This window comes from Polyodon spathula, chromosome 16, assembly GCF_017654505.1.
Source record: "Polyodon spathula isolate WHYD16114869_AA chromosome 16, ASM1765450v1, whole genome shotgun sequence".
NCBI classification, from domain to species: domain Eukaryota; kingdom Metazoa; phylum Chordata; class Actinopteri; order Acipenseriformes; family Polyodontidae; genus Polyodon; species Polyodon spathula.
This window is the reverse complement of record NC_054549.1, coordinates 954,087-980,039: the sequence shown is the minus strand read 5'-3', so window position 1 is coordinate 980,039 and position 25,953 is coordinate 954,087. Positions and strand designations below refer to the sequence as shown.

The 25,953-nt window shown below is 40.7% G+C and overlaps 1 protein-coding gene across 7 annotated transcripts; it reads right to left on the bottom strand.

Moving 5' to 3' along the window:
• Nucleotides 1–1,858: 1,858 nt before the first annotated feature.
• Nucleotides 1,859–25,881, bottom strand: LOC121329183 (integrator complex subunit 11). 7 transcript variants are annotated; one of them, XM_041274609.1, is made up of 18 exons: nucleotides 25,805–25,876; nucleotides 25,365–25,493; nucleotides 22,161–22,258; nucleotides 20,968–21,041; nucleotides 19,586–19,814; nucleotides 18,369–18,467; nucleotides 18,229–18,263; nucleotides 17,205–17,343; nucleotides 16,678–16,742; nucleotides 15,431–15,620; nucleotides 12,873–12,956; nucleotides 12,452–12,541; nucleotides 10,761–10,923; nucleotides 10,091–10,198; nucleotides 9,586–9,647; nucleotides 9,286–9,428; nucleotides 7,901–8,030; nucleotides 1,864–2,055 (listed from the first exon to the last, which is right to left on the bottom strand). In XM_041274609.1, exons 2-18 carry the CDS (start codon nucleotides 25,390–25,392, stop codon nucleotides 1,990–1,992), a joined length of 1,803 nt encoding a protein of 600 aa, XP_041130543.1. In that variant the 5' UTR covers nucleotides 25,393–25,493; nucleotides 25,805–25,876; the 3' UTR covers nucleotides 1,864–1,989. The 7 variants fall into 7 exon arrangements, with proteins under 7 accessions (XP_041130544.1, XP_041130543.1, XP_041130542.1 ...); XM_041274608.1 differs by having other exon boundaries at nucleotides 25,365–25,474; nucleotides 25,805–25,873; XM_041274607.1 differs by lacking the exon at nucleotides 25,805–25,876 and having other exon boundaries at nucleotides 25,365–25,780.
• Between the last annotated feature and the right edge of the window lie 72 nt (nucleotides 25,882–25,953).

The following is a 25,953-nucleotide window of genomic DNA, read 5'->3' as shown; positions in this document are numbered from 1 at the left end:
TGGGCCATGCGGCATGGTAAGAAACACTATACACTGTACCTGCTGGAAATCCTATTATGCTGAATTATGCAGCTGTAATAGAGAGAAGACATGTTTGAGAGCTCTATTGAGACCACAGGTCACGATGGTGTGCTGGAACCTTTTGTTGATAGCACATCGTTATATGCCTGGTCCCTTTATTTTAACTTGCCCATTTTTGTACAAGTAAAATATTTTTGGACAAACAGGTAAATGCTGCAATAAAAATAGTCATAAAGGCTTATTAACCCTCCACTCAGAACTGAACCTGCCCTGCACTTTGAAAGGACCTGTCTATCAATGTCATAAAGGTATGTTGAAAACACACTGGGGTTATCTCTTTAGTACACCCTTTACCATCTTGAGAAATACAAGGCACTGTTTTTACTTTCAGTATTACAGGGGGTCCTCAAAATACAGCCATTGGATTACAGGGGTCTGTACTGGCTGGAATGATTAGATGTTACGACTGGCGCTAAATCATACATTTCTCATGCTTACCATGTAGTGTGACGGATGGACAAGGGTCTTCATTTTTTTTTAATAAAGACCCTTAAAGGAATAGTGCATAGATAGTACATGCAAATGCACTCCAATCTGTTCTGAATAACAAAACAAACCGCCACTAAAACAACTGCTGTTGACTTTCTCCTTCCTGCTTCTGGTTAACCCACCGAGAGCTTCACGATCCATAAACGAGAGAAAGAGTTCCACTGAACACCTTCAGGCCACCCTCCATTTCTTATGCTGACTACATGGAATAGGTTACCTAGTCATGGTGTTGAGGCAGAATCAGAATCCTTTAGTCCCAACTTGACAGGGTTCTCAGATCAATCAGCTTACTAGAACTGGATGAGTTAAGATGGGCTGAACAGCCTCCTCTCGTTCCTACATGTTCTTATTGGCGGTTACAGCTTTGAAGAGCCCAAACCTTTTCTTCTAATAAATTAATAGTACTTTTATGCATAATTAATGTAGAGCCGTATAATATCTGATCTGGTTTTGTTGAGACGTGTCTTGGTAAATGCTGTGGTGAGCCACACTTTTAATTCCTTATGTTCAGTGCCTCTGCTGAAAGTAGAAGTCATTTTTAACTGCCCTTTGTGCCAGTGATCTTCAGTCCAAGTCACTGTAGTTTGTATTTGTTGTTACAACACAGATCTAAATGTTTGTTTAAAATCTCTATTTGAGACACACAAAGTATCTGGAATGGTGTGTAACACACCACTCGATACACAGGTACACATACAAGTCTACATTACATTTGACAAAACACCCAGGACAGTATTTTCCATTACTGCCCACTGTTTTGTAAATGTATATAGTGGGCAAGTTTCCCACAGTGGAAAATCAAGCCCCCAATGTAACAATTCAGCATTACATCTCTCTGGTTTGTTCCAACCACCCCTGCGTGTTAGACTTCCTGTACTGGTTTGAAAATCATGTGTAAATATATTACTTTGTGTCAAACTTATATCCTATTTATAATAGTAACAACAACATTGTACATTTATTTAGCAATAATAAAATAAAAAGCAGCTATTACTTATATTACTTGTAGTTAAAATATTGCTTATGATGTAGAAAGTTGTTACATACAGAGTTGGTTTCTCAAAGATCTAGACTTTCTGAATTTCTGGAATTATACTGTAGTTCCATGTACTTTAATGATGTAATTACACAGCAGGAAGTGTTCTTTTTCAGGAGTTTCAAGGGCAGGATCCAATGCAATAAGCTGCAGTAGATATCACAGATATACAATCGCTGCACATCAGAGCCCTTGAACTCAAATGCAGTTCAGCTCATGCGGCTCAGATCTGGGCCTGCTTTTGACATTCAGAAGCGCTACACATTTCCATTTCAAACTGAATTTATTTTACTACAAAAGCCACACACACACAAAAAAAAAAACATTTTACACAAAATGAACGGCAGCTTCAGCCCGTCAGATGATTTGATTGGTCCAGCCACTCAGCCAGTACTCTGAGGCAATCCTTTTCTGAGTAAAGTACACAGGTAGCCTCCAAGCTCCTCGTCCTGAAAGGAAAGAGATTGTGAAGCTGTTAAAAATCAGAAATACATAAAAACATCATGAGTCTGTCAACCAGGCACTGGAAAAACATGTATAATACACAATAACATACAAGGATACACATGTCTGAATTATAGTGCAGGACATGTGTATGCTAATGGTGCTTCACAACTGGAGAAACCTAAACACATGTAAAGCTAAGTTTAAGTATGTTTGCATCTAAGATATTAAAATGCAACTTTTTGTTTTTCTGAGATCTGCAGTATTCTAGGTTGATATATAAAGTGAAGTGCTACAGAATACCCTGCACAGTTAGCAACGCATTCAATTCCCTTTGCTGTGTCCCGGGTTGTCTGTACTGCAGTGTATATTTCCAAATAAACATTGCTGACAATCTCAAAACCTGTAAATCACACATCATAGGTTAGTACATTTCTCAACATTCACAACACAGCCTTGCCAGGAGAAAAAAAACGAATCTTCTAAGCACTGCAGTGTACCCAGATCACACTCCCTCCTCCAGTGTCTCCAGATCACGCTCCCTCCTCCAGTGTCTCCAGATCACGCTCCCTCCAGCAGTGTCTCCAGATCACGCTCCCTCCAGCAGTGTCTCCAGATCACGCTCCCTCCAGCAGTGTCCCCAGATCACGCTCCCTCCTGCAGTGTACCCAGATCACGCTCCCTCCTGCAGTGTACCCAGATCACGCTCCCTCCTGCAGTGTACCCAGATCACGCTCCCTCCTGCAGTGTACCCAGATCACGCTCCCTCCTGCAGTGTACCCAGATCACGCTCCCTCCTGCAGTGTCTCCAGATTGCGCTCCCTCCTGCAGTGTACCCAGATCACGCTCCCTCCTGCAGTGTCTCCCTCCCGCAGTGTACCCAGATCGCACTCCCTCCTGCAACAAGGCTGCTTTTCTATTACCACAATACAACAGCACTGTTGCATAATGCAGCATGAATTGGACACACTGCAATGTTTACAAGAAAAAAAAAAAAGTTCTTGTCAAACCTTCGCGTAAAAGCTGAAAAAGGTAATTCTCTAGTTTATTTACCAAACAATCAGGAATATGATGGGGAAAAAATAAAATGCTGCGATACTGGAAACAAGGGGTACAGCAGAGGTAAAGTGATGCGTTTCCTGTAATACTTACACTGTCTCTTCAGCTACAAGCGTTCATTGTAAGCATGGCTGTTTCTTCACTTTATATATGACTGTGGTTACACATTGTGCTCAGTGAGATGTGAGTCATATTCTCATTGTGAGTGAAGTGAAAGTTACAGTTCTGAAAATACAGACCACAGGCCACCCGCCAGGGGCTTTCATATGAGCAGAGGAGTGGAAACTGTGACAGCGAATTCTGAAACAAACCACCAGCTTTACATACCCACTGGCTACATCATCCAGAACAATGAGGAAAACTCACATAAACTCAGCTGAAGATAATGAAAAAGATTAAACCTGTCATTGAACTTACTGAGCTTCTTCTAGCATAGTGTCTGTCAGAATTTACTGCATAACAATAATATATCTGTATTCATCAATCCACTGGCAACTAACGTGTAGACACACACTGTACAAATACACACACTGTACAAATACTGTACAGACACACTACAAATACACACACTGTACAAACACACTCACTGACACACTACAAATACACACACTGTACAAACACACTCACTGTACAAATACACACACCCTGTAGACACTACAGACACACACTGTACAAATACTGTACAGACACACACTACAAATACACACACTGTACAGACACACATACTGTACAAATACACTGTACAGACACACAGTGTACAGACATACACTGTACAGTTTCTGGTAAGGTATGTGAACTTTGTTTTTTGTAACATTGTTGCTGTATGTTTAAACAGCAAAGCAGGGCCGATCTGTCTGCCTCTGGTTCCATTGTTTGAAGGGTTAGGGTTGACAGTTGTTAAGAGCAACTACATTTAGTTGTAAATAGTGAAAAAAAACATGTGCAACATTTGAACTAACAGAAAGCTGTATGAAGACAGGTGTGTATGAAGTGTTCTCCCAAACAACATTAAAAAGGGACATTGATCAACTAAAATAGCCAATGAACATTAAAAGTATATTTTTTGTACTGTAACTATGTTGATGTTATAAAGTCATGTTGTAATTACAGTGCTCCCTCGCTATAACGCGGGTCTCGGGACACACACAATACGAGCGCTGTAACCGAAGAGTGTTATAAACAGGGGTGAGGGTGGGGGGCACCGCGGGACACAACACACATCTGAACAAAATACAAAATAAAATAACTCCCTAATAAGTACGAGAAGGAGGGCGGGTCGGGAGAGCGGAAGAGGGAATGGGCTCGCCCCAGGTTCGGCTGCCGGAGCGTTTAAACGATTTAGCCATTATGTGACTTTCAAAAACACTGCAGACTGTATTTTGAAAATTCGATTTGCTGTGAATTAAGACGCATTCATACGCAGAAATTCAATGGAAACAAGTATATTCATTCACACACAAAGAAAAAAATCTTCCCAAACTGCTTCTGTTTTGTTTGTTTTCTTTCGTTAATGAAAGACGGCGAGTTCTAAAGGAATCAGCTTTAACTGGGAAGCAGGAGAAACCGTCTCTATTTTACAGTCAACTGAAGAATTTGATGTGGCTACTGCAAAGCAGACCTTATATAAAAAATAGGCAACAACAGGCTTATCAGTCTAAGCCAGGGATCTCCAACCCTAGTCCTGGAGAGCTACAGATTCTGCTGGTTTTCATTTCAACCAATCTGTTACTTAATTGAAACAATTATTGGCTTAATTAGTCAAGACGATGTAAAGACACCTATAAAACCTGCTGGATAGGGGCTCTCCAGGACCAGGGCTGGAGACCCCTGCTCTAAGTGATACCTGGTTCCTAGATGGAGAAGTTCATAGGAGTCTTAAAAATATGCACTAAATAAGCATAAAAACTGAACAGCATAATAAAGCACACACAGTGGTTACATATTCAGTGCAAAAAAAGGAAACCAAATCAAATGCATATTAACATCCAAAAAGGAGAGCAATACATGTGTATAGCTATAAATATACTTAACTGAATCAATGCCACACACTATATAACCCACTATTACTGGTATACTATAGCCTGCTAGCCACCCCGTCTCCCACTGCTAGTAAGCCTTGTTAATATAGGGTATATCACAGTAAAAGAATACGCTAAAAAAGGTTAAAAACAAACCATTTTCAGGAGCATGCGCAAAATAAATATAAAGAGAAAATGAACCAAAATGAACCAAAATGAACAAGCAAAAATCAAAAGAGATTAACTGTTAAATATGTTGTGTGGACAGCTGTGGCCAAATGAATTAACGCTGCCTAATAATGTTACTTTGTTAACATAATGAATTACAAAGCACTTTGTAGTTTTCCATATACTGAATGAAACAAATTACTAATTGAAAAATGCGACATCAATTTATTTATTTCTTGCGAATAACCTTAGCCCCGCCAACTGCCATCACGCTGGCCAGTTTACATGCTAGAAATGGGTTTTGATGGAAACGGTTTAGTGAACAATTTTCTAGCGCAGCGGTTCTCAATCTGAGGTCTGCCGGCTCTCTTTGGGTGGTCCGTGGAAAGTATTAAATAATTAAGGAAAGGAAGCAGCAGCAGTTTATAGATCCCACTGCAAACCCAACAACTGAGACCTTAAAAACTCAGCTATAGAAGAAGGAAGAAAATAGAATATCTCCAAGTTAAAACACGGTTTAAACTCTTTGTCATATACCGTTACTAGGGAGTTTCCATATACTGCGCTCGCGTGCATTCAACACAGCTGCTTGTATAGTAAGGGACAACACACAACACGGTGTGCGTTGTGTTACACTAACAGGGATAACACATGACAGACAGGGTGTGCGTTGTGTTACACTAACAGGGATAACACACGACAGACAGGGTGTGCGTTGTGTTACACTACCAGGGATAACACACGACAGACAGGGTGTGCGTTGTGTTACACTACCAGGGATAACACACGACAGACAGGGTGTGCGTTGTGTTACACTAACAGGGATAACACACGACAGACAGGGTGTGCGTTGTGTTACACTAACAGGGATAACACATGACAGACAGGGTGTGCGTTGTGTTACACTAACATGCAGCTGTAGTTCAATCAGCAAAGCCCTGGGGTGGTATCGTGTACAAAATGGATACAATAATAAAAAAAAATATATATATTTTTCCAAAAAAACAAACAATTGTATTATATATCCTTCCGCTTTGGAGAAAAAAAATAGTCCCTCAAACAAGGTTCTATTTGTTGTAAACATTAAACTGGAGGTTTTCAACGTGTCCATTTATTGTAATCAATAAAAACTCCAGCTGCCCAGGAATCTTTGTTTTATTCGAGTTCATGAAGTTGTTGACTTGCTTCTTGCAATTCTAGCCATTCAGTCTATTGTCATGCCTCCAAAAAAAACCCCAAAAACAGACCTCTCAACAATGTGTATATTTATTGCAAGTTGAATATGTTTTGTATTGATAACTGATTAATTGAACTGTGCTTAGGCAAAAATAAGATCCACCGTGCATTGTATTATTTAACTGCAAGGTAATAAATCCACAACAGCTAATAAGCGTGCACCATCCAAACATTCCGTTATATAAACAAAGATTACAGCTGGAGAGCTGCGACTGTGCTGGTACCTCTAGAAGGGACTGGAACTTCACAGATTATTAATTCACATAAATCAATTTCTGTTGTAATTATCAATTTAATAATAAAACAGTTCCTCTTGAATTCATGTTAATGAAAAGTAAACTAGAACTGTTCTTTAAAACTTCAAATCTTAAAATAACTTTGCTCACAGAAACAGGCCCACCCATCTCATTAAAACAAAGAATGGTAAGTCTGCGAATATTCTCAGTATAATAGTGCTCATTTTTCAGTCAGCTATACTGTTCATTGTGTGGTGCGCAGAGATCGAAAACTAAATTCAGGGGGACCACTGTTCTAGAGTACTTTGCACTTCCAAAAATGACCACAGTATGTCAGTGATATTAGGTCGCATGTCAAAGTGAAGTATACTGTTATATTTTAGAACAGCCCTTCTATAACAAAAATATGTTTCTATAAAAAAAAGGTTGTAACTTGTATAAACAATCCATGTACACCATCTGATTTGAAAATCACAACTCCTGAACTGTGTCTGAAGCACAATTGTAATATTAGAATATGTTACACAGCTTTGTGACTGGTTTTCTTTTTGCAAAGAAGCATCCGAGCTGTGCTTGCGAATGCAGTTCTATTACTGAGCTGTGCTTGCGAATGCAGTTCTATTACTGAGCTGGGCTTGCGAATGCAGTTCTATTACTGAGCTGGGCTTGCGAATGCAGTTCTATTACTGAGCTGGGCTTGCGAATGCAGTTCTATTACTGAGCTGGGCTTGCGAATGCAGTTCTATTACTGAGCTGGGCTTGCGAATGCAGTTCTATTACTGAGCTGTGCTTGCGAATGCAGTTCTATTACTGAGCTGGGCTTGCGAATGCAGTTCTATTACTGAGCTGGGCTTGCGAATGCAGTTCTATTACTGAGCTGGGCTTGCGAATGCAGTTCTATTACTGAGCTGGGCTTGCGAATGCAGTTCTATTACTGAGCTGGGCTTGCGAATGCAGTTCTATTACTGAGCTGTGCTTGCGAATGCAGTTCTATTACTGAGCTGGGCTTGCGAATGCAGTTCTATTACTGAGCTGGGCTTGCGAATGCAGTTCTATTACTGAGCTGGGCTTGCGAATGCAGTTCTATTACTGAGCTGTGCTTGTGAATGCAGTTCTATTAAAAATGACAGTACCTGGTAACTCCATGACACCAGCAAAGTTTTTGTGCTGGGCTCCTCTGCAGCAGTAGACACTTTAATGAGAATGGACTCCACCATCACAGTGCCATCGGGAAGGTGCTGGATTGAGTGCTCCTTCAGCACACTAGCAAAGAGAAGAATGGGAATGAGCAGCACAGCACAGATATAAACATCAGGTCTACAAATAACAGCTGCAGTAGGACTGAACTACAATAACAGGCTGAAAGAAATGAATCTATTGAGCCTGGAACAAAGAAGAATGGAATGGACTCCACCATCACAGTGCCATCGGGAAGGTGCTGGATTGAGTGCTCCTTCAGGCAAAGAGAGAATGGGAAGCCAAAGCACATATTTAAACATCAGTAAGTAGCTGCAGGGTTACAATCAGGCTGAAAAAATAATCTATTGAGCGTTACACATCCCCACGTGCTGCTACAACTGTTTAAAGAACGTACCTGTTATTTGTCTTTTCATTGTTAACACCCTGACAGCTTATTCTTTAAACATATTACAGAAAACAGGACCACAGGACAGAGTTGCAAATTAGGTGGCAATAGACAGAGTGAAGGAGTGAATGGGCTTCCTATCCATGCTTCGAGTGAAGGGGCTTCCTATTCATGTTTGGAGTGAAGGAGTGAATAGGCTTCCTATTCATGTTTACACTGAAGGAGTGAATATACTTCCTATTCATGTTTACACTGAAGAAGGAGTGAATAGGCTTCCTATTCATGTTTACACTGAAGGAGTGAATGGGCTCCTATTCATGTCTATGAGGCAGGATTACGTGTGATCCTTTCACACCCAGCTTGACAATGCCAGTGCTCAATCAGCTAGAGGAACCGGAAACACTTCGATGGGCGCATGGCCTCCTCTCGCTCCTACATCTCCTCCTGTTATTACATTCTTACATCAGAATACACCACTGCACCGGGTTTCAGAAACACTATGCCACTGTATGAGAAACAGGCGCATTTCATTATTTGACATGCTTACCGACTGACTGTGGGGAAGGAGCTGAAAAACTCTACTGTTTATAAACTCTGATTTGAAAATGATAATAAATGAATTAACACTCTCTAAAACAGTTTTTGTGAACTGCAAACCATACTGAAATTACTACAAATGTAAAAATAAAAATTTAAAAAAGAAGTCTAAGCAAAAGATTCTTTGAAATAGCAGGCAAAAAAAACAACAGAGGTTTTGAATGTTTGGTTAGACTGCAGTGCATTGGCATGTATCTGTATTGCTGAGTAGATTGCAGTGCAATGGCTTACAAAGCATGTGGCTGTATCATTCGAAAGAGGGTGTTTGTCACTTCTTACAGATAAGCTGGCAGGGGTACCCTGGTTCACTCTGTCGGTTGCAGGGGCAGCGCTCACCTCTTCAGATGGCTGTAGAGTGTGGTGAGAGTGTCCTGTTCAGACTGGGGATCCTGTATCTGAACTCGACAGGTGAAGCGGAGCTGGTGTTCACTGAGGCCCAGCTCTTTCAAAGCCTGCTCGGGAGCGATCAGGCGAAGGCTCTGCTTGTGGAAACAAATCAGCAGCACGGGGCACACGTCACATACAGTGTGGATCAGGGGAAGAACAACTACTCAGACAGGTTCAAGATGCTGCGTTGGATAATGCCTGGGGCTCTGTTTGTCAACATTCTTATTCATGACTTCAGTGAGAACTTACATTGTCCTTCACTATAAGAGTACCGTGCATTGTTCTTGGTTTCTTTGGGTCTGGTAAGGGACCTGTGGAACAGTAATTAAACATTTACATTATTTGTAATAAAGCACATATTTTGCTAATAACTCAGCAATATAAAATAACTAATAAACTCATTAATAGTGCTACTTGTGTTTTTGTATTTTCATTGTGTAATAAAACTGTGATTTGTGTCGCTTATGCTTTTATATTACCTTCACGGAGAAAGACTTAGTGACAAACCAAATGAAGAGGATCCTGCTTTCAATCAGTTAAAAATGCCCCTCTTTTGACTTGTCCTTGCATCTAGGCTACTCGGAACATGCTGACATCTGAGAAATGTATATTAGGTACTCCCTGAGCAGCTACTCAAATCTAAACAAGATGAATTTATTCTTTCAGAAGAGTAGCAAATGCAATTTTATGATTCTAATAATAATAATAATAATAATAATAATAATAACAACAACAACAACAACAACAACATTACCGAGCGCTGCCTCCCTCTTCAGCAAGCTCAGTGCGATGTCCACAGGAACGCTGGGGTTGGTCACAGTGGTAGCCGTTTCTCCATTTGCAGGCATGAAGCAGTTGATACCTACAAATAAAATAGATTATGCACAAGCTGGCCTTCGTGCTTATACAGTAGCAGCTATACCGTGGAAGGCTATGTATTTAATATTCAGATTGCAATCATAGTCTACTCCATATACCCATTAGAGCTTACAGTTATGAGTTGTGCGTTATCAACATTTTCAAAGCTGAATTGTTAAAACATGTTTAATATTGGAGCTCAAAGGTTAACGAAATGTAACTGAACACCTCAATGGAAGAAAACACTTTGGTAAAACGCAAACAATACAGATGAATTTAGAAGTACTAAAGGTGCTAAAAAAAAAAACTTCTGGTAAAAACATTTGTCATTGAATTTATACATTTTCTTTCAGTAATCCTATATTTGTTTGTGTTGCATATTTACTTTCAGAAGCAGCATTGTCACATACCTGTCCAGAAAGTATAGAACAAATATCTGATAAAAATAAAGAATTTCTAAAATGTTGCATAGCTCAACTCGGTTTTAAAGGATTAATTTGGGTAATAATTAATAATGTACCATATGTGTATGCTTGATCACCAGCCAGCTCTGTGTAGAAACTTACTAAACTCCTGCTCAATTTTCTGCTTGAGGAATTCCATCTTCTTGGCCTCCCCGTGCACCAGTAGGACGCTGCGCGGCTCAGCCATGCGAATCAGCTGCATTATCCCCTTGGCATCTGCGTGCGCACTGAAGGACATGTACTCCACCTGCATCTTCACTTCCAACTAACAACACAGAGCAAACTACTGAAACACTCAATCACAAATATGAGGTAAACCAAGAAACTGGGGCCCCGAGCTGGGACATGTGATCGCATGGTGAGCTGGGTGAGTCATGCAGTCAGGGGAGGGCAGGTTCAAGTCCTGGTTGTGCCAAGATGACGATCTTTGTTAGGATTTAACAGGGAGTGCTGCACTGGCTCTGGTGCTAATGCAGGTTAGGGAGGCTACAGCAGCCCCTACAGGTGCCTGGGGAGCTTAAAGCTGAACCCTGCAGGGCTGGTCCTTGTCTTGCTTGCTGATCTCTTCTTAAGAGAGTGTTTAGAGGTATACTATAAAACACGGACAAGATGAAGGAATTAGCCAAAAGGGTTTTAGTCATTTAGTTTTAGTTTTACTAAAACAAACTTTAAACTAATATAACGCAGTCATTGTTACAAGCTCCATCAATCCCCAAGACGGGGGTTTCTTGCCTCTGTTCAACACCATAAGCCCTTTGTTGTTTCTTCAACTCTATTTTACTCTCACTTGATGCGCATTTATCCTATCTAAAACACTGAAGGGTTGATAGAATACTGCAGTCCCTCTTTCCACTCATGTCTTGTGTTACAGGTAATAGGACTTGCCCAGACTCCCCATGTGACGCACAGAACACAAGCACAAGTGCCATGTAGAAGAAATTAACTATTAAGGGTCTGTCAAAATTCCTTCAAATCTTGTGTATTGACCATACAGCTTTTTTATGTTAAACTGTAGTTCCTGGCTACAACACCGGCTTTTTGATTTCTAATAAATGTACTATGCACATGGTAGGGTGTCCCCTGCTAAGAGGAATGTCATTTCATACAGAATCACTTGTCCTAAATGCACAAGCTGTCATCTCTCATACAGTAAGGGATCCCTACTAACTACACATTAACCCTTTGCGGTCCGATGTTGGACCAGATCCGACAATAGAGTTTTCCCTTTCCAGTTCGATATCATCAAAAGACATAAAGCACAGGTCTCTAGTCATTTTTTCTCTGGAAAAAGCCAAGAAAACCTTTCAATGACCGAGTGAGCCAGCGCTCAAAGAATATCACGGACATTTGCATAGCTTTTTGAGATGTTATAGTAATAAAATAATGACTTGGATCACATTAATGAGGAGTTGAAACGAGTGATCAGGAGAGGATTTATCAGTATGCACTATATAGAGGTATGCACTCTATAAAGAGGTATCTGAAAAATAATCGAACAAGGGCTGGGGCTTGGCTGGAGATACAGTACTGAGTGTCCTTTAGCGATTCAATACCTTGTAAACCTGTTTTACTCCGGAAAAAAACGACAAGGGCTGAATAAATGGACTGCAAAGGGTTAAGTTCATATAAATCCCAGAGCTAGGAGCGTAGCAAGGACCCACTATTCAAAATAAGTTGTCTTTTGTAATGAGCTGAAAGAGCACTCTCGCAAGGTAACACTAATCAGCTATCAATCTGGTTATTAACATGCAGTTCAGTGATTGTTACAGTAATTGTAACAGCTTTGTGCTTACAGTTTGTCGTCCCTCCATCTCCAGTTTTTTCTGTCCGCTTAATATTTTATGTCCCACAGTGCCTTGCACACAGTACCCTGGCATGATGACCTAGAAAAAAAAAATCACATGACCAAGAAATGTAATTGCATTAGAAATATTATACAGCAGAGAAAATGCTTTTGGCTACATGTTTGAACTCTGAATGTAAATGCAGTTAAAAGAAGTGCTAACCCTAATGTCTGATAATGTATTTATTGTACCTCATGTCATATAGTTTCGTCCAATGAGGAACGGCTACAGCTTGATTTGTTTAATCAGTGTGCAACTGCATCATACATTTATACTGAAATTTAAACAGATAGCTAATGTTATTCAACACCTTCAATCAAATGGCATCTTCGGTTGCTGCAGACACACTGTCTGACTGAGGGACTCTTACCATGTTCTTCTCATTGCCGGCCCACTTCTTAAAGATGTGAAGAGATTGTCCTGCATGAAGCATTCCCGGGGTAGCAAATACAACCTGAACACAAACACAGCACTGAGATCACAAGCTTCAATACAATCTGAACACCAACACAGCACTGAAATCACAAGCTTCAATACAATCTGAACACCAACACAGCACTGAGATCACAAGCTTCAATACAATCTGAACACCAACACAGCACTGAGATCACAAGCTTCAATACAATCTGAACACCAACACAGCACTGAGATCACAAGCTTCAATACAATCTGAACACAAACACAGCACTGAGATCACAAGCTTCAATACAATCTGAACACCAACACAGCACTGAAATCACAAGCTTCAACACAATCTGAACACCAACACAGCACTGAGATCACAAGCTTCAATACAATCTGAACACAAACACAGCACTGAGATCACAAGCTTCAATACAATCTGAACACCAACACAGCACTGAGATCACAAGCTTCAATACAATCTGAACACCAACACAGCACTGAAATCACAAGCTTCAACACAATCTGAACACCAACACAGCACTGAGATCACAAGCTTCAATACAATCTGAACACCAACACAGCACTGAGATCACAAGCTTCAATACAATCTGAACACCAACACAGCACTGAGCTCACAAGCTTCAATACAATCTGAACACCAACACAGCACTGAGCTCACAAGCTTCAATACAATCTGAACACCAACACAGCACTGAGATCACAAGCTTCAATACAATCTGAACACCAACACAGCACTGAGATCACAAGCTTCAATACAATCTGAACACCAACACAGCACTGAGATCACAAGCTTCAATACAATCTGAACACCAACACAGCACTGAAATCACAAGCTTCAATACAATCTGAACACCAACACCGCACTGAAATCACAAGCAGGCTTCAATACAATCTGAACACAAACACAGCACTGAGCTCACAAGCTTCAATACAATCTGAACACCAACACAGCACTGAGCTCACAAGCTTCAATACAATCTGAACACCAACACAGCACTGAGCTCACAAGCTTCAATACAATCTGAACACCAACACAGCACTGAAATCACAAGCTTCAATACAATCTGAACACCAACACCGCACTGAAATCACAAGCTTCAATACAATCTGAACACCAACACCGCACTGAAATCACAAGCAGGCTTCAATACAATCTGAACACAAACACAGCACTGAGATCACAAGCTTCAATACAATCTGAACACCAACACAGCACTGAGATCACAAGCAGGCTTCAATACAATCTGAACATCAACACCAGCACTGAGATCACAAGCAGGCTTGCTTCTTTACAAAGCTTATGTTTAGGTGCTCACAAAATCTCTCACCTTTCAGAGTAACATACTTATTTTCGAGCTAAACTGAGTTTTTGAAACATCATGAAACCTGTTCGCTGTACACCAGATTGCAGGGGCTGCTACTTCATGTGATCATTTTCAATCTTTGCTTCTAACCAGCAGCTGACCAAATATGGCAGAGAAAAATCACAGCAAATAATGTGGAAATTAAACTGGAGGGAAGCGGAATAAAGAGTTTTAAATCATATAGGAACGGATGGGAGCAAGACAGAAAGCTGTGGGAAGAGCAGTACCAAACTTTAGTTTGTCAGACGAGCCACAAGAACTTTAGATGTTGTAATATTAAACCAATCAATATGAGAGGCTGTAAAATTGAACTAATCAAATGCGTACTCAGACTTCTGGGCACTAAGAGAGACAGTATAACCCTCCTGTCATCGACACACATTAAAAAAAAAAAACACTGTAAAAGACCTACACTCATTTTAAACATGTGAACCTCAGCAAATAATTAGATTAAATAAACTTACTGGGAGTTCAAGCTGGAGTGATACTCAAGACTGCGGCCCTCATGGTTTTTTTGTGTTATTAACACGTTATGCATAATAAAATGGTTGCAGTAGCTTTGTGTGGTTCTTGTTATTCTTGTAATAGGTAATATAAGAACAGGATGAGAATGAAAAACACAAGAAAATAAGCATAATCTGGAAAATATCCTGCCTGAAAGGCCTGTCATACAGCGAGAGGTTAAAACAAAATCAGTCTATTTTCTTTGTCTTAAATATACACGGGACAGGACATTTTTTGACAAGATGGGATGGGAAAAATTCTGGTGAGACAGGATAGAACAAAAATTAAATTGAACATTTATTCAAGTGATGGGGTGGACAGGAACTCAAAGTTTCATTCCCGTGTCACTCTCTACTTGAGATAACAGTGACTCCGCCCTGCTCCATCACAGCCTGTCGTCAGCTTATCTGAAATGACTCGCAGTGTGTGGAGAAACCTGTTGTATAATTCGCAGGTTTCAGGGTGTTCCAATGAAGAACCCCAGTCAAACACATACTCTAATAAGATGAGGGATTTACTAACAATCATTAAAAACATGAGTGCTGTTCAAACACTGCCTGTCCATTCTACATTAACTACATATACAGCAAGTGCTGCTCAGTAAAACGAAGGTGCATTTAGACCAGTGTCATACCATGGGGCCAGGGTTATCTGCATAGGATCTGTCAAAAGCCTTTATGTGCTTGAATTCAAACATATTTCTTTGTACAAATGTTTTCCGGATCTTCTGATTGGTCCATGTGATGAACAGTTTGTAATAATGGTTTGCTTTCTCCGTTAGCCCAGTGGAAAAATAAATTGGTGCCTTCAGGTTCATTCTATCCCTGAAATGAAAACAAGACTTTCAGTTTTTATTGTTTCACTCTGACTCAAAGCATGTGCTACCTATTAACATGAAATAGTGCTGGGACAAATGTTTGGTCTTTCATGTTGGGATAAACGTTTAACGAATATTCCTTATTTCAAGGTGTACTGTTTGTTTTACACTAGAAAGAAGAGAAGCACTCTCCTCTGTACAATACAATGTTGGGTATTTATTTATGCACTACATGTTCCTTTACAGAAACAAATACGAACAGGGCCATTTCAAGCAGTGTTTGCTTCAATATTCACCCCAGGACTAAAATGAAATAAAGCACTTTTTAGTGAAGTCAAATGAAGCGATACATTTCTGTGTGGAAATGTTACCAAGCTAGGAATAGAAAGAAAGAAAACCATAGCAATTCAAAGGAATTCTTCTCTTCATGTTCCTGGTTACAAGTCAATTCTTCTCAGTTTCCTTGTCTTCATGTTGCTGTTACAAGTCAATTCTTCTCAGTTTCCTTGTCTTCATGTTCCTGTTACAAGTCAATTCTTCTCAGTTTCCTTGTCTTCATGTTCCTGGTTAGAAGACCATTCTTCTCAGTTTCCTTGTCTTCATGTTTCTGGTTACAAGACCATTCTTCTCAGTTTCCTTGTCTTCATGTTCCTGGTTAGAAGACCATTCTTCTCAGTTTCCTTGTCTTCATGTTCCTGTTACAAGTCAATTCTTTTCAGTTTCCTTGTCTTCATGTTCCTGGTTACAAGACCATTCTTCTCAGTTTCCTTGTCTTCATGTTCCTGGTTACAAGACCATTCTTCTCAGTTTCCTTGTCTTCATGTTCCCTGGTTACAGGCAGCAGAGGACTGCTCATGCCATTCCACTGGCTTTCACATTCTCGTTAAAGAGGAACACAGACAAGCAAGTCTCTCAACAGTGGCTCCTGACACTGTTATACAGGAACAGCACTGCGCCTCTGCTGCCTTGTTTTACTTAGCAACACCACCAATATTATTGCACAAAAATGAAGAGTTATATAGCAAACATTCACACTTCATTGATTTAAAGAAGTAGTTACTAACCAGAACGTTTCCAGCAAAATACAGAGTTCCTGGGCTCTTCCCAGAGCAAAGACAGGGATAAGGACCTGTGGAAATGAGGGCACACTGTAAACAAGGGTGAAGACAAGGAGAACGCATATGAAATGCATATTTATAGCCTCTCCTGAAATTTTGCATTGTACTTCACTTCCATTACATACTGGATCATTAAATGATCACTTGATCTTATTATGCATCATGCAAGCAGCCAAATCAGGACCATTATATGTATTGTGATACATATCACATCACAACCTGCACATCGCAATACGTTTCGTGTCGTGACAGCCCTACCTGCAAAGTGCATCATTGGGTGGATGTACTGCTGAATGTTTTCACTGCACATACAATATTCCTGTAGGATTCCTGTTGTTTTTTTATAGTAAAAACAATAGCATAGTGTAAAAGCCTCACATGAACAGCTGGTATGTGCACCTCTTGCTGACTGCATTTCAACCTGTCCCTTTAAACACAATCCCATCAGGACTTGTATGAAGGTGCTCCCTTACCTTTCCTCCCCGCTCCACCGTTTCATGCACCTTCTTCAGGAAGTCTCGCTCTCGGCAGCGCTTCGAGTCTCGGATCGTGGTGGCGTATGTGGATTCAGAGATCAAGACATCGGGGCGGCACTTGTCAATCCATGCAGCCCTGAAGAAAGATGGATCATCAACACTGGGACGAGATACGGGTTCATATTCCAATACTAATCCCTGTGGTTCAAACAGGGTGAGATACGGGTTCATATTCCAATACTAATCCCTGTGGTTCAAACAGGGTGAGATACGGGTTCATATTCCAATACTAATCCCTGTGGTTCAAACAGGGTGAGATACGGGTTCATATTCCAATACTAATCCCTGTGGTTCAAACAGGGTGAGATACGGGTTCATATTCCAATACTAATCCCTGTGGTTCAAACAGGGTGAAATACGGGTTCATATTCCAATACTAATCCCTGTGGTTCAAACAGGGTAAGATACTTCAAAATAAAACCAATGTCACAGTACTATCACAGATAAAAGTGTCGTTGCCATGAAAACTGTGCAATCTATTCAATCACATCTGTGGTTCTGCTAGGTAAACACGTGTGTCAGTAACATCCACCCCCCCACCGCGGCTGTACATTCAAGATCAGAGCCATCAGAATGATGAAATACATCTACAGTATACACACAATATAATTAGCAATGTTTAATCCCAGTTAGAGAAGCGATTCTCCAGACAGATGGACGGATGCAAGGACAGACAGACCTATATCCCCAGAATCTAATATTCTCAATAACTTACACTAAACATTGTGAATACCAAGTTTCATGACAATTGGTGGTTCTCCAGATATATGCAACAATGCAAGTGTGACAGACAGATGGACGGACAGACAGACCACCCACATCCCTAAAGCTGAAACACTTGTGTATGGTAAACGGATAGACAGCAAGACAGACCCCCCCCCCATATCCCCAAAGCCGAGACACTTGTGTACAGTAAAAAAAAAAAACAGACATCAAAACACATTTGTGTTCAGTAACTTACCCTAAATGTCTGTCAGGTGTCATATTATAATCACCCTAAGGGGAGGAAAACAGTAGTTAAAATGACCCATACATACAATTACGTTACGCCACTAATTTGAAAGACAATGCAGCGCTTTCACAAACTGGTCTTCTACTCACAGTGTACACCACAGATTCCAAGCCCACTCTGATCTGGAACATGGCTGCACCCAGAACATGCCCTGCGTAGTAGGCCTTAATCTCCAGCTCATCATCTACCTAAAGAGACACAGCTGGTTTGAGTTTAATGTCCAGATCATCATCTACCTAAAGAGAGACAGCTGGTTTGAGTATAATCTCCAGCTCATCGTCTATCAAAAGAGAAAGCTGGTTTGAGTGAAAGACACAATCTGTGTTTAAAAGACACCAATATTCTCCTGGAGTCTTTAAGCGAACACAGAAGGTGAGAATACATGAAAGGCAGCACATGTATATTTGTAACTCCATTAACGTTAATAACGATGAGATTTTCCCCAGAACCTTCCCCGCTCACTCCATTTAAAGATAAATGGACCATATGATTAAAATGAATTGATCACCATATTGCTTTCTTTGTCAGATTTTTAAACATATTGCTGAACATTTTCACGCATCATTGGTCATAAATCAAGTGGGCAGTACATTTACTCGGGAGCGTTTGCCAAGAGAAAATAAAATGTCTAAGGATCGCAGTGTAGTGTAGTGTAGTTCGCCAAGAGAAAGATCTTTGTTCTTCTAAATGTGGCTGTGTATCCAGATCACACTCCTTCCTGCAACAATGCTGGTGCTCTGATTGAAATGAGTGGTGTATTGTGGGAACAGGAAACCAGCATTGTTACAGGAGGGAGTGTGATCTGGATACACAGCCACATTTAGAAGAACAAAGATCTTTCTCTTGGCGAACATTCCCAAGTAAAGGTTGAATAACTGGTTGATTTACTTATGATTTGTGAGTAAAACAACCTCAAAACAATCAGGAATATGTTGAAAAAAATAGCTGTGATATGAACAACACTGGATACAGCAGAGTGAAGTCATGTGTTTAACTGATTCATCGTTGCAGTGCTAAGTGGCACGAGGAAGTTGTCTTTCCAAGTTTATAAAAGTTTACCTTAGTAAAAGCACAGTGAAAGCATGGTAAAGCACAGGTACACATTCTAAAAACCTGCAAGGTATAGGAATTAACACGGCAAACCAGGTAAATTATGGTAAATGCAAAGTACAACATGGGAAAAACAAAAATAGTGTGGCAAACTTTTCTAAGTTTACTGTATGCACAAAGCCATACTCTGAATATTGCCTAATAGAGAAATGACTTTGCATTGCTGAGCTACACGGCTCGCCTGTTTGAAAAGTACCTGCACTGTCTGGTGCAGATTCACAGCAACCACTTTCTTCATGCAGTCTTTGATCATCTGAGATGTAAAGAAGTTGGTTTCTCCTTTCTTGTCCACTGTGATTTTCCTGTAATCCTCCAATAGGATTGGGCAGATGGCCTTTGTGGGATGCGTCATGTATATGGGTCCATCAAAGCCCACCATCTCACTCATGTAAGGCAGAGCTCCACAGTGGTCCAAGTGGAAATGGCTGAGGACAAAAGGGCATCAAACATTTCTGTAGCGTTCCTTAGGGTTCTGTGATGGTTGCAGTCATTCTGAGCAGTTCTTATTGTAATTACTCAAACATTGCAATTGCTGTAGGCATGTGTAACACAGGCTAGTTTCTTTATATTAGTACATGCCAGCGCCACCCAGGGCACAGAGTGTATTGCCAGAAAAGCAAAAAGAAACTTGCTCCATGTGGCGAATCACTAGGTGGCGCTGTCTCTGACATCTATAAAGACACTCCTGCCGATCTAGCTTGTGTTATACATGCCTACAGCAGGCAACTGGAACTGAAGAGCAACTCCTGAACAAAGCTCAGTAACACAGATCTATCAGAAAATAAAAAGGATAACACAATACTGGAGTAATTACAATAAGAATCACTCAGAATGACTGCAAGCATCATAAAACAGAAAGGGGGCAGAAAAGAAAACTTTCATTCTTGAAGCACCAATATACCATAAATCACTACGTTTATCTTTGGTTACCTACTAAATTCGTTTATAGGGTAATTTTATCATGACCAGAACACTGAAGACTGGGCAGAGGTGCAAGAAGACGCCCAGCTTCCAATACTCAGCCTCGCGTTCATAAACTTTCTGATGCTCTTATGTTGTTAAAGAATAAGTCTAAACTTGAAGATCCTGGCTCTTAAGGGTGAAAAGACTACTCACAAAGATGTAAAGTTTAAAAGAATACTTAATGGTTTGCTCTTCATTCAATTGTTCTAGATTGTTTTGGGCACTTAGAAGAGTTTCATGAAGATCAAGCTTGATTCCAGTATGTACAGACAGTACGATGTGTGTGTTATACAGGGGCATGTTCCGAATAAGTTCCATTTGGTAACGCTTTTTAAATCATGCTTGAAATGCAATGCAGTTTCATAGGACTGCATAGGAGTAACATCTGAATAACAAACATGTTGTTATTTTATAATAATCTCTCCAGACCTGAAGATAATTAAACAATTGCCACAAATGCATAATGAATTCAAATGGAACACCACGAACGCATTGGAATTAAATTCACAGCCATTACTTTTAAAGTGTTACCAAATCCAACTTCTGCAGAATCTCCAAATAATGAACCAAAGCACAAACTATGGAAGAGCACAGATCAAAGCTGTCGCAACATACCTAATGATGACACAATCAAGGAACTCTGTTAATCTGCTATTCTGTGTAATGTAGGAGAAATCTGGAAAACGTCTCTGAAAAGATATGGTCCGAAAAAAGCAAGGCGTTATATGATTGGAACAAGTTAGTCAATATTATATTCGCTAAGTGAACTCTGTACTTTTCTTGGATTACCTCTTATGTAAGTGTCTGTGAACCTGACGTATTAGCAGGGCTGACAGGACACAGCCCTAGTAAAACTCAAGCGAGTATTATTAATTCATATATCTATCAACAACTGCTGTTGCAGTCATTACAATAGGAGCTCAGTTTTACATCTCATCTGAAGGACGGAGCACAAGGAGGTTGAGTGATTTGCTCAGGGTCACACACAGTGAGTCAGTGGCTGAGCTGGGACTGAACTGGACTGAAGCCCAAGAAACTTTTCATCCCAAGAATGCTTCTATTTGCAGACAAAAAATGAAACATTGATGTACTTTTAAAAACAAGTAGGTCAGATGTTCTTTTTGTTTTCTGTTCAGTTAACTTTTTCTGATGCTATGGGGCTTTGACAGTTCAGGAGCAGCTCTGGTGTTAATAATACACTGCTGTGCACTGGAGGGTCCTGGTCTTAATAATACACTGCTGTGCACTGGAGGGTCCTGGTGTTACTAATACACTGCTGTGCACTGGAGGGTCCTGGTGTTACTAATACACTGCTGTGCACTGGAGGGTCCTGGTGTTACTAATACACTGCTGTGCACTGGAGGGTCCTGGTGTTAATAATACACTGCTGTGCACTGGAGGGTCCTGGTGTTACTAATACACTGCTGTGCACTGGGGAGGGTCCTGGTGTTAATAATACACTGCTGTGCACTGGGGAGGGTCCTGGTCTTAATAATACACTGCTGTGCACTGGAGGGTTCTGGTGTTACTAATACACTGCTCTGCACTGGTGACTGCTAATAGAGAGACACTTTGCTGATTTGACAAGCAGCTACAAGTGAAGAGCAGATCCTGAATAGTCAAAGCATCTCAACACAGACTTAAGAAAAACTATTGAACTGAACAGTGAAAGCACCTCATCACAGACTTATGAATAAATATAAGAGACAGTATTTGAGTCATTTTATTAAGAACCACTCTGACTGATTTGTCATAAAAAGGTAAGGATCAGTGTTGTCATTTTAAACTGCTGCTAATTCCTTACTTACATCATCATTATATCCCATGTGCATCCCGCAGTCCAGCATCACATTCTTTCCTCCAATAGAAACCAAGATGCAGCTGCGGCCCACATCCTGCCCAGCCCCTGCGTAGCCAGAGAAAACAAATCAGTCATGTGCTACAGAAACAGCAATTGTGCAATATATAATATATAATATATAATATGTTTCCTTGGTGGCACAGTGGAAACAGCCTTGATTAATGCATTAGGCTGAAGAGTTGGTTTGAATCCAGCCAGGGGGCTTTGGGGTGTGGCTAGGTCTTCCAGCCACTCACCTGGGTTTAATACAAGTTGCATGGACTTTTTTTACAAGAAGTTATTCCACATACTGATATGCTGGTCACAGTGGTGTGGTACAGGTATTAATTGTAGCTAACATGCTAATTCCATTAAGTCTTACCCATTCTGCACTTACCTTTGCTAACACATTTGCAGTTTTTAAAGAACAGTGTTACAAGAAGCACGTTTTTCTCACTTTAAAAGACATGTGGTTCTACTCTAGGTTAAAATATAGCCCCATAGTGCACGGTTAGCTCAAGAGGGCTTTTTTTTTATATTGTCCAGCTCGTTAATGCTAGGAGTGAAAATGTTACCCAAGCGGTCTGAATCTGTTTATATGTGGAATTTGGAAAGTACGCTCCACGCCACCAGATACAATTCGCTCCCACGAAGTGCATTAAACATGTCTTCAACAGCATGGTTTGAAAACACCGTGTAACAATTTTTTTTTTTTTGGTTCCTGGGTAGTAAGTGTTATTTCCTAATTGCTTATGCCTCAAAAGTATAGAAAATGGCTATTAATCCCCACAAACGTTGCTTTTGTGACCAGAACAGTGATATTTTGAAATCGACCTATTTTCTAGAACATTCCAGATAGATTCAGTGCTGAGTAAACTTGGAGTAACTTCTAGAACTTTCTAGAACTTTCCAGTAATATCAATAGTAGTATAAATACAGGGGCCTTAAGCCCACCAGTTCAGTTTAGTTCCAGCTGCCTAAGTAGATACATATCTGCATTTTTCTGAGATGGCATCAAGAGGCTGCAAGCATCCGGCAGACGCATTTTGCTATGTCTGCGGCCAATTTATCAAGACAAGAGCGAAAAAGTACTCAGTGGAAGCATCTGCTAAGATGTGTGAGGCCTACAAGGCATATTTCGGCATGCCTGTTGGGGATCAAGACAAACCCTGGGCACCTCATTTCACCTGCGAGCACTGCAAAAAAAACTCTGGAAGGTAAGATGGACAATTGTTGCTCCGAATTTTATGTTATAAAATTTGTTAAAATTTTTAAAATTGTAAAAGTTTTTAAATTTAAAATGTTTTACAATTTTCAATGTTATTGAAAAAATATATCATATATGAAAAATGTTGCGAGAATCTCTTACACATTAGTCATGGGTGAAATAAATGTATTTTTGTAGGATGGTACAGAGGGGAAAAGAGAGCCATGAAGTTCGCTATCCCAAGAATTTGGCGGGAACCCAGTGACCACTCATGCAACTGCTACTTCTGCATGGTGGACCCTTCCAAACGTCGGACTGGCAAGAATGCACCTGCTATCACGTATCCGGACCTTCCTTCATCCATCGCCCCAGCGCCACACTGCCATGAGCTCCCCGTACCCACTCCTCTGGAGAGAGAGCAGCCGTCTTTAGAAGAGAGCAGCAAGTCAGAGAGCGAGGAAGATGTTGTAAATCCAGATGACAATTTCAGAGGTGGAGCTGAGGAGAGAAACCCATACTACCCCAACCAAAAAGACCTCAACTACTTGATTAGAGATCTTGGTCTCACTAAGTCCAGTGCTGAGCTTTTGATGTCTAGGCTCAAGCAGTGGAACTTGTTGGATGAAAGTGTGCAAGTCGCAGATCAGAGGAAGCGTCACCAACCTTTTTCCAGCTTCTTCACCCGTCAAGATGGGCTCTGTTTCTGCCACAATGTGACCAGTCTGTTCGAGGCAATCAGAATCGCCTGTAACCAGAATGAGTGGCGCCTCTTCATTGACAGCTCATCCAGGAGCCTCAAAGCCGTGCTGCTCCATAATGGTAACAAGTACCCGTCTCTTCCCCTGGTTCACTCGGTGCACCTCAAAGAGGATTACAACAGCATCAAGACCTTGCTGGATGCCTTGAAGTATGATGAGTACGGCTGGGAGGTCATAGGAGACTTCATAATGGTGGCATTCCTGATGGGTCTCCAAGGCGGTTTTACCAAGTTTCCCTGCTATCTTTGCCTTTGGGACAGCAGTGACACCAAGGCGCACTACCACAGGCGGGACTAGCCACAGCGGACCAAGTTCTCTGTGGGGAGGAACAACGTCAAGTGGGAGTCACTGGTGGACTCCCGGAAGGTGCTGATGCCACCACTGCACATCAAATTGGACCAAATTGGATTTGTCAGAGATCTAGATAAGGAGTTGGCAGCCTTCAAGTACCTTCAAGACTTCTTCCCTAAGCTGTCTGAGGCAAAGGTCAAAGCCGGTGTCTTCGTCGGACCACAGATAAAGAAGATCCTGGAGTGCAATGAATTCCCCAAGAAGCTCACTAGTAAGGAGAAAGCGGCTTGGAACAGCTTTGTCACAGTGGTTCGGGGCTTCCTGGGCAATCACAAGGCCGAAAACTATGTGGAGCTGGTTGAGACTCTGGTGAAGAACTACGGCACAATGGGCTGTAGGATGTCCCTCAAAGTCCATATCCTTGATGCTTATCTTGATAAATTCAAGGAGAACATGGGAGCGTACTCGGAGGAGCAAGGCAAGCTCTTCCACCAGGATATACTGGACTTTGAATGCCGCTACCAAGGACAGTATAACGAGAATATGATGAGAGACTACATTTGGGGGCTGATTCCTGAAAGTGATTTACAGTATAATCATAAATCTTGAAAAACTACTCACTTCTAAATCTTTTGTAGTCATTTTTGTATTACTTTAGTATAAATACATGTTAATTTGGATTCATATGTTGTTTTTTTCTGACTTTATGTGAACGAAAAGATCAAGGAATTCGCCCGTTCTCACTGGAAATAGGTAAATTTCAAAATATCACTGTCCTGGTCACAAAAGCAAAGTTTGTGGGATATAATAGGCATTTTCTATACTTTTGAAGCATAAGCAATTAGGAAATAACACTTACTACCCAGGAACATAAACTGTGTTACATAGTGAAATCAAACCGATCTTTCAATCTTACCCAAAGGTGTAACTTGTATATCTGGCATCTTGCAGTAACTCTAGCGGTCTGGAAGCGCATGGAGATGAAATGTGTGCGAAGATGTGGTGTGGAGGGCACCGGTACCCCGTCTAACAAACACAAGCAATACTTAGGGGAAAAAAAACAACAAAAAAAAAAACTCTTACTAACTTAATTACTCTTCGTATTAATCACCGAGATCAAAAATAAAAGACTACAAGCAAAAAAACAACTACTGAAAACGGTACAAAATGTACGAGATCTAACTGTTTGAGATTCTAAAGAAACTACTGTTATGAACTACAATATATCGCACGCAATTAAAATGGTAACGTCCCAGCGCATTGCACCTAGGGGGGGCACGCAGGGCAATATAATGAATCGGTGATGTTTAATTATTATCATAAGCAGTCGAAATAATAATAATAATAATAAAATACCGTTTAAAACTCCATGCAATCCCACAATACCCTCAACTACAGAACTATTCAACACGAAATCTACAAGCCTCCCCAAACTGAACAGCAGAGGATTGACACCAACCTTATTCAATCAACTGCCTGCCCTCGAGTAAACCGCGCCCAGTGTT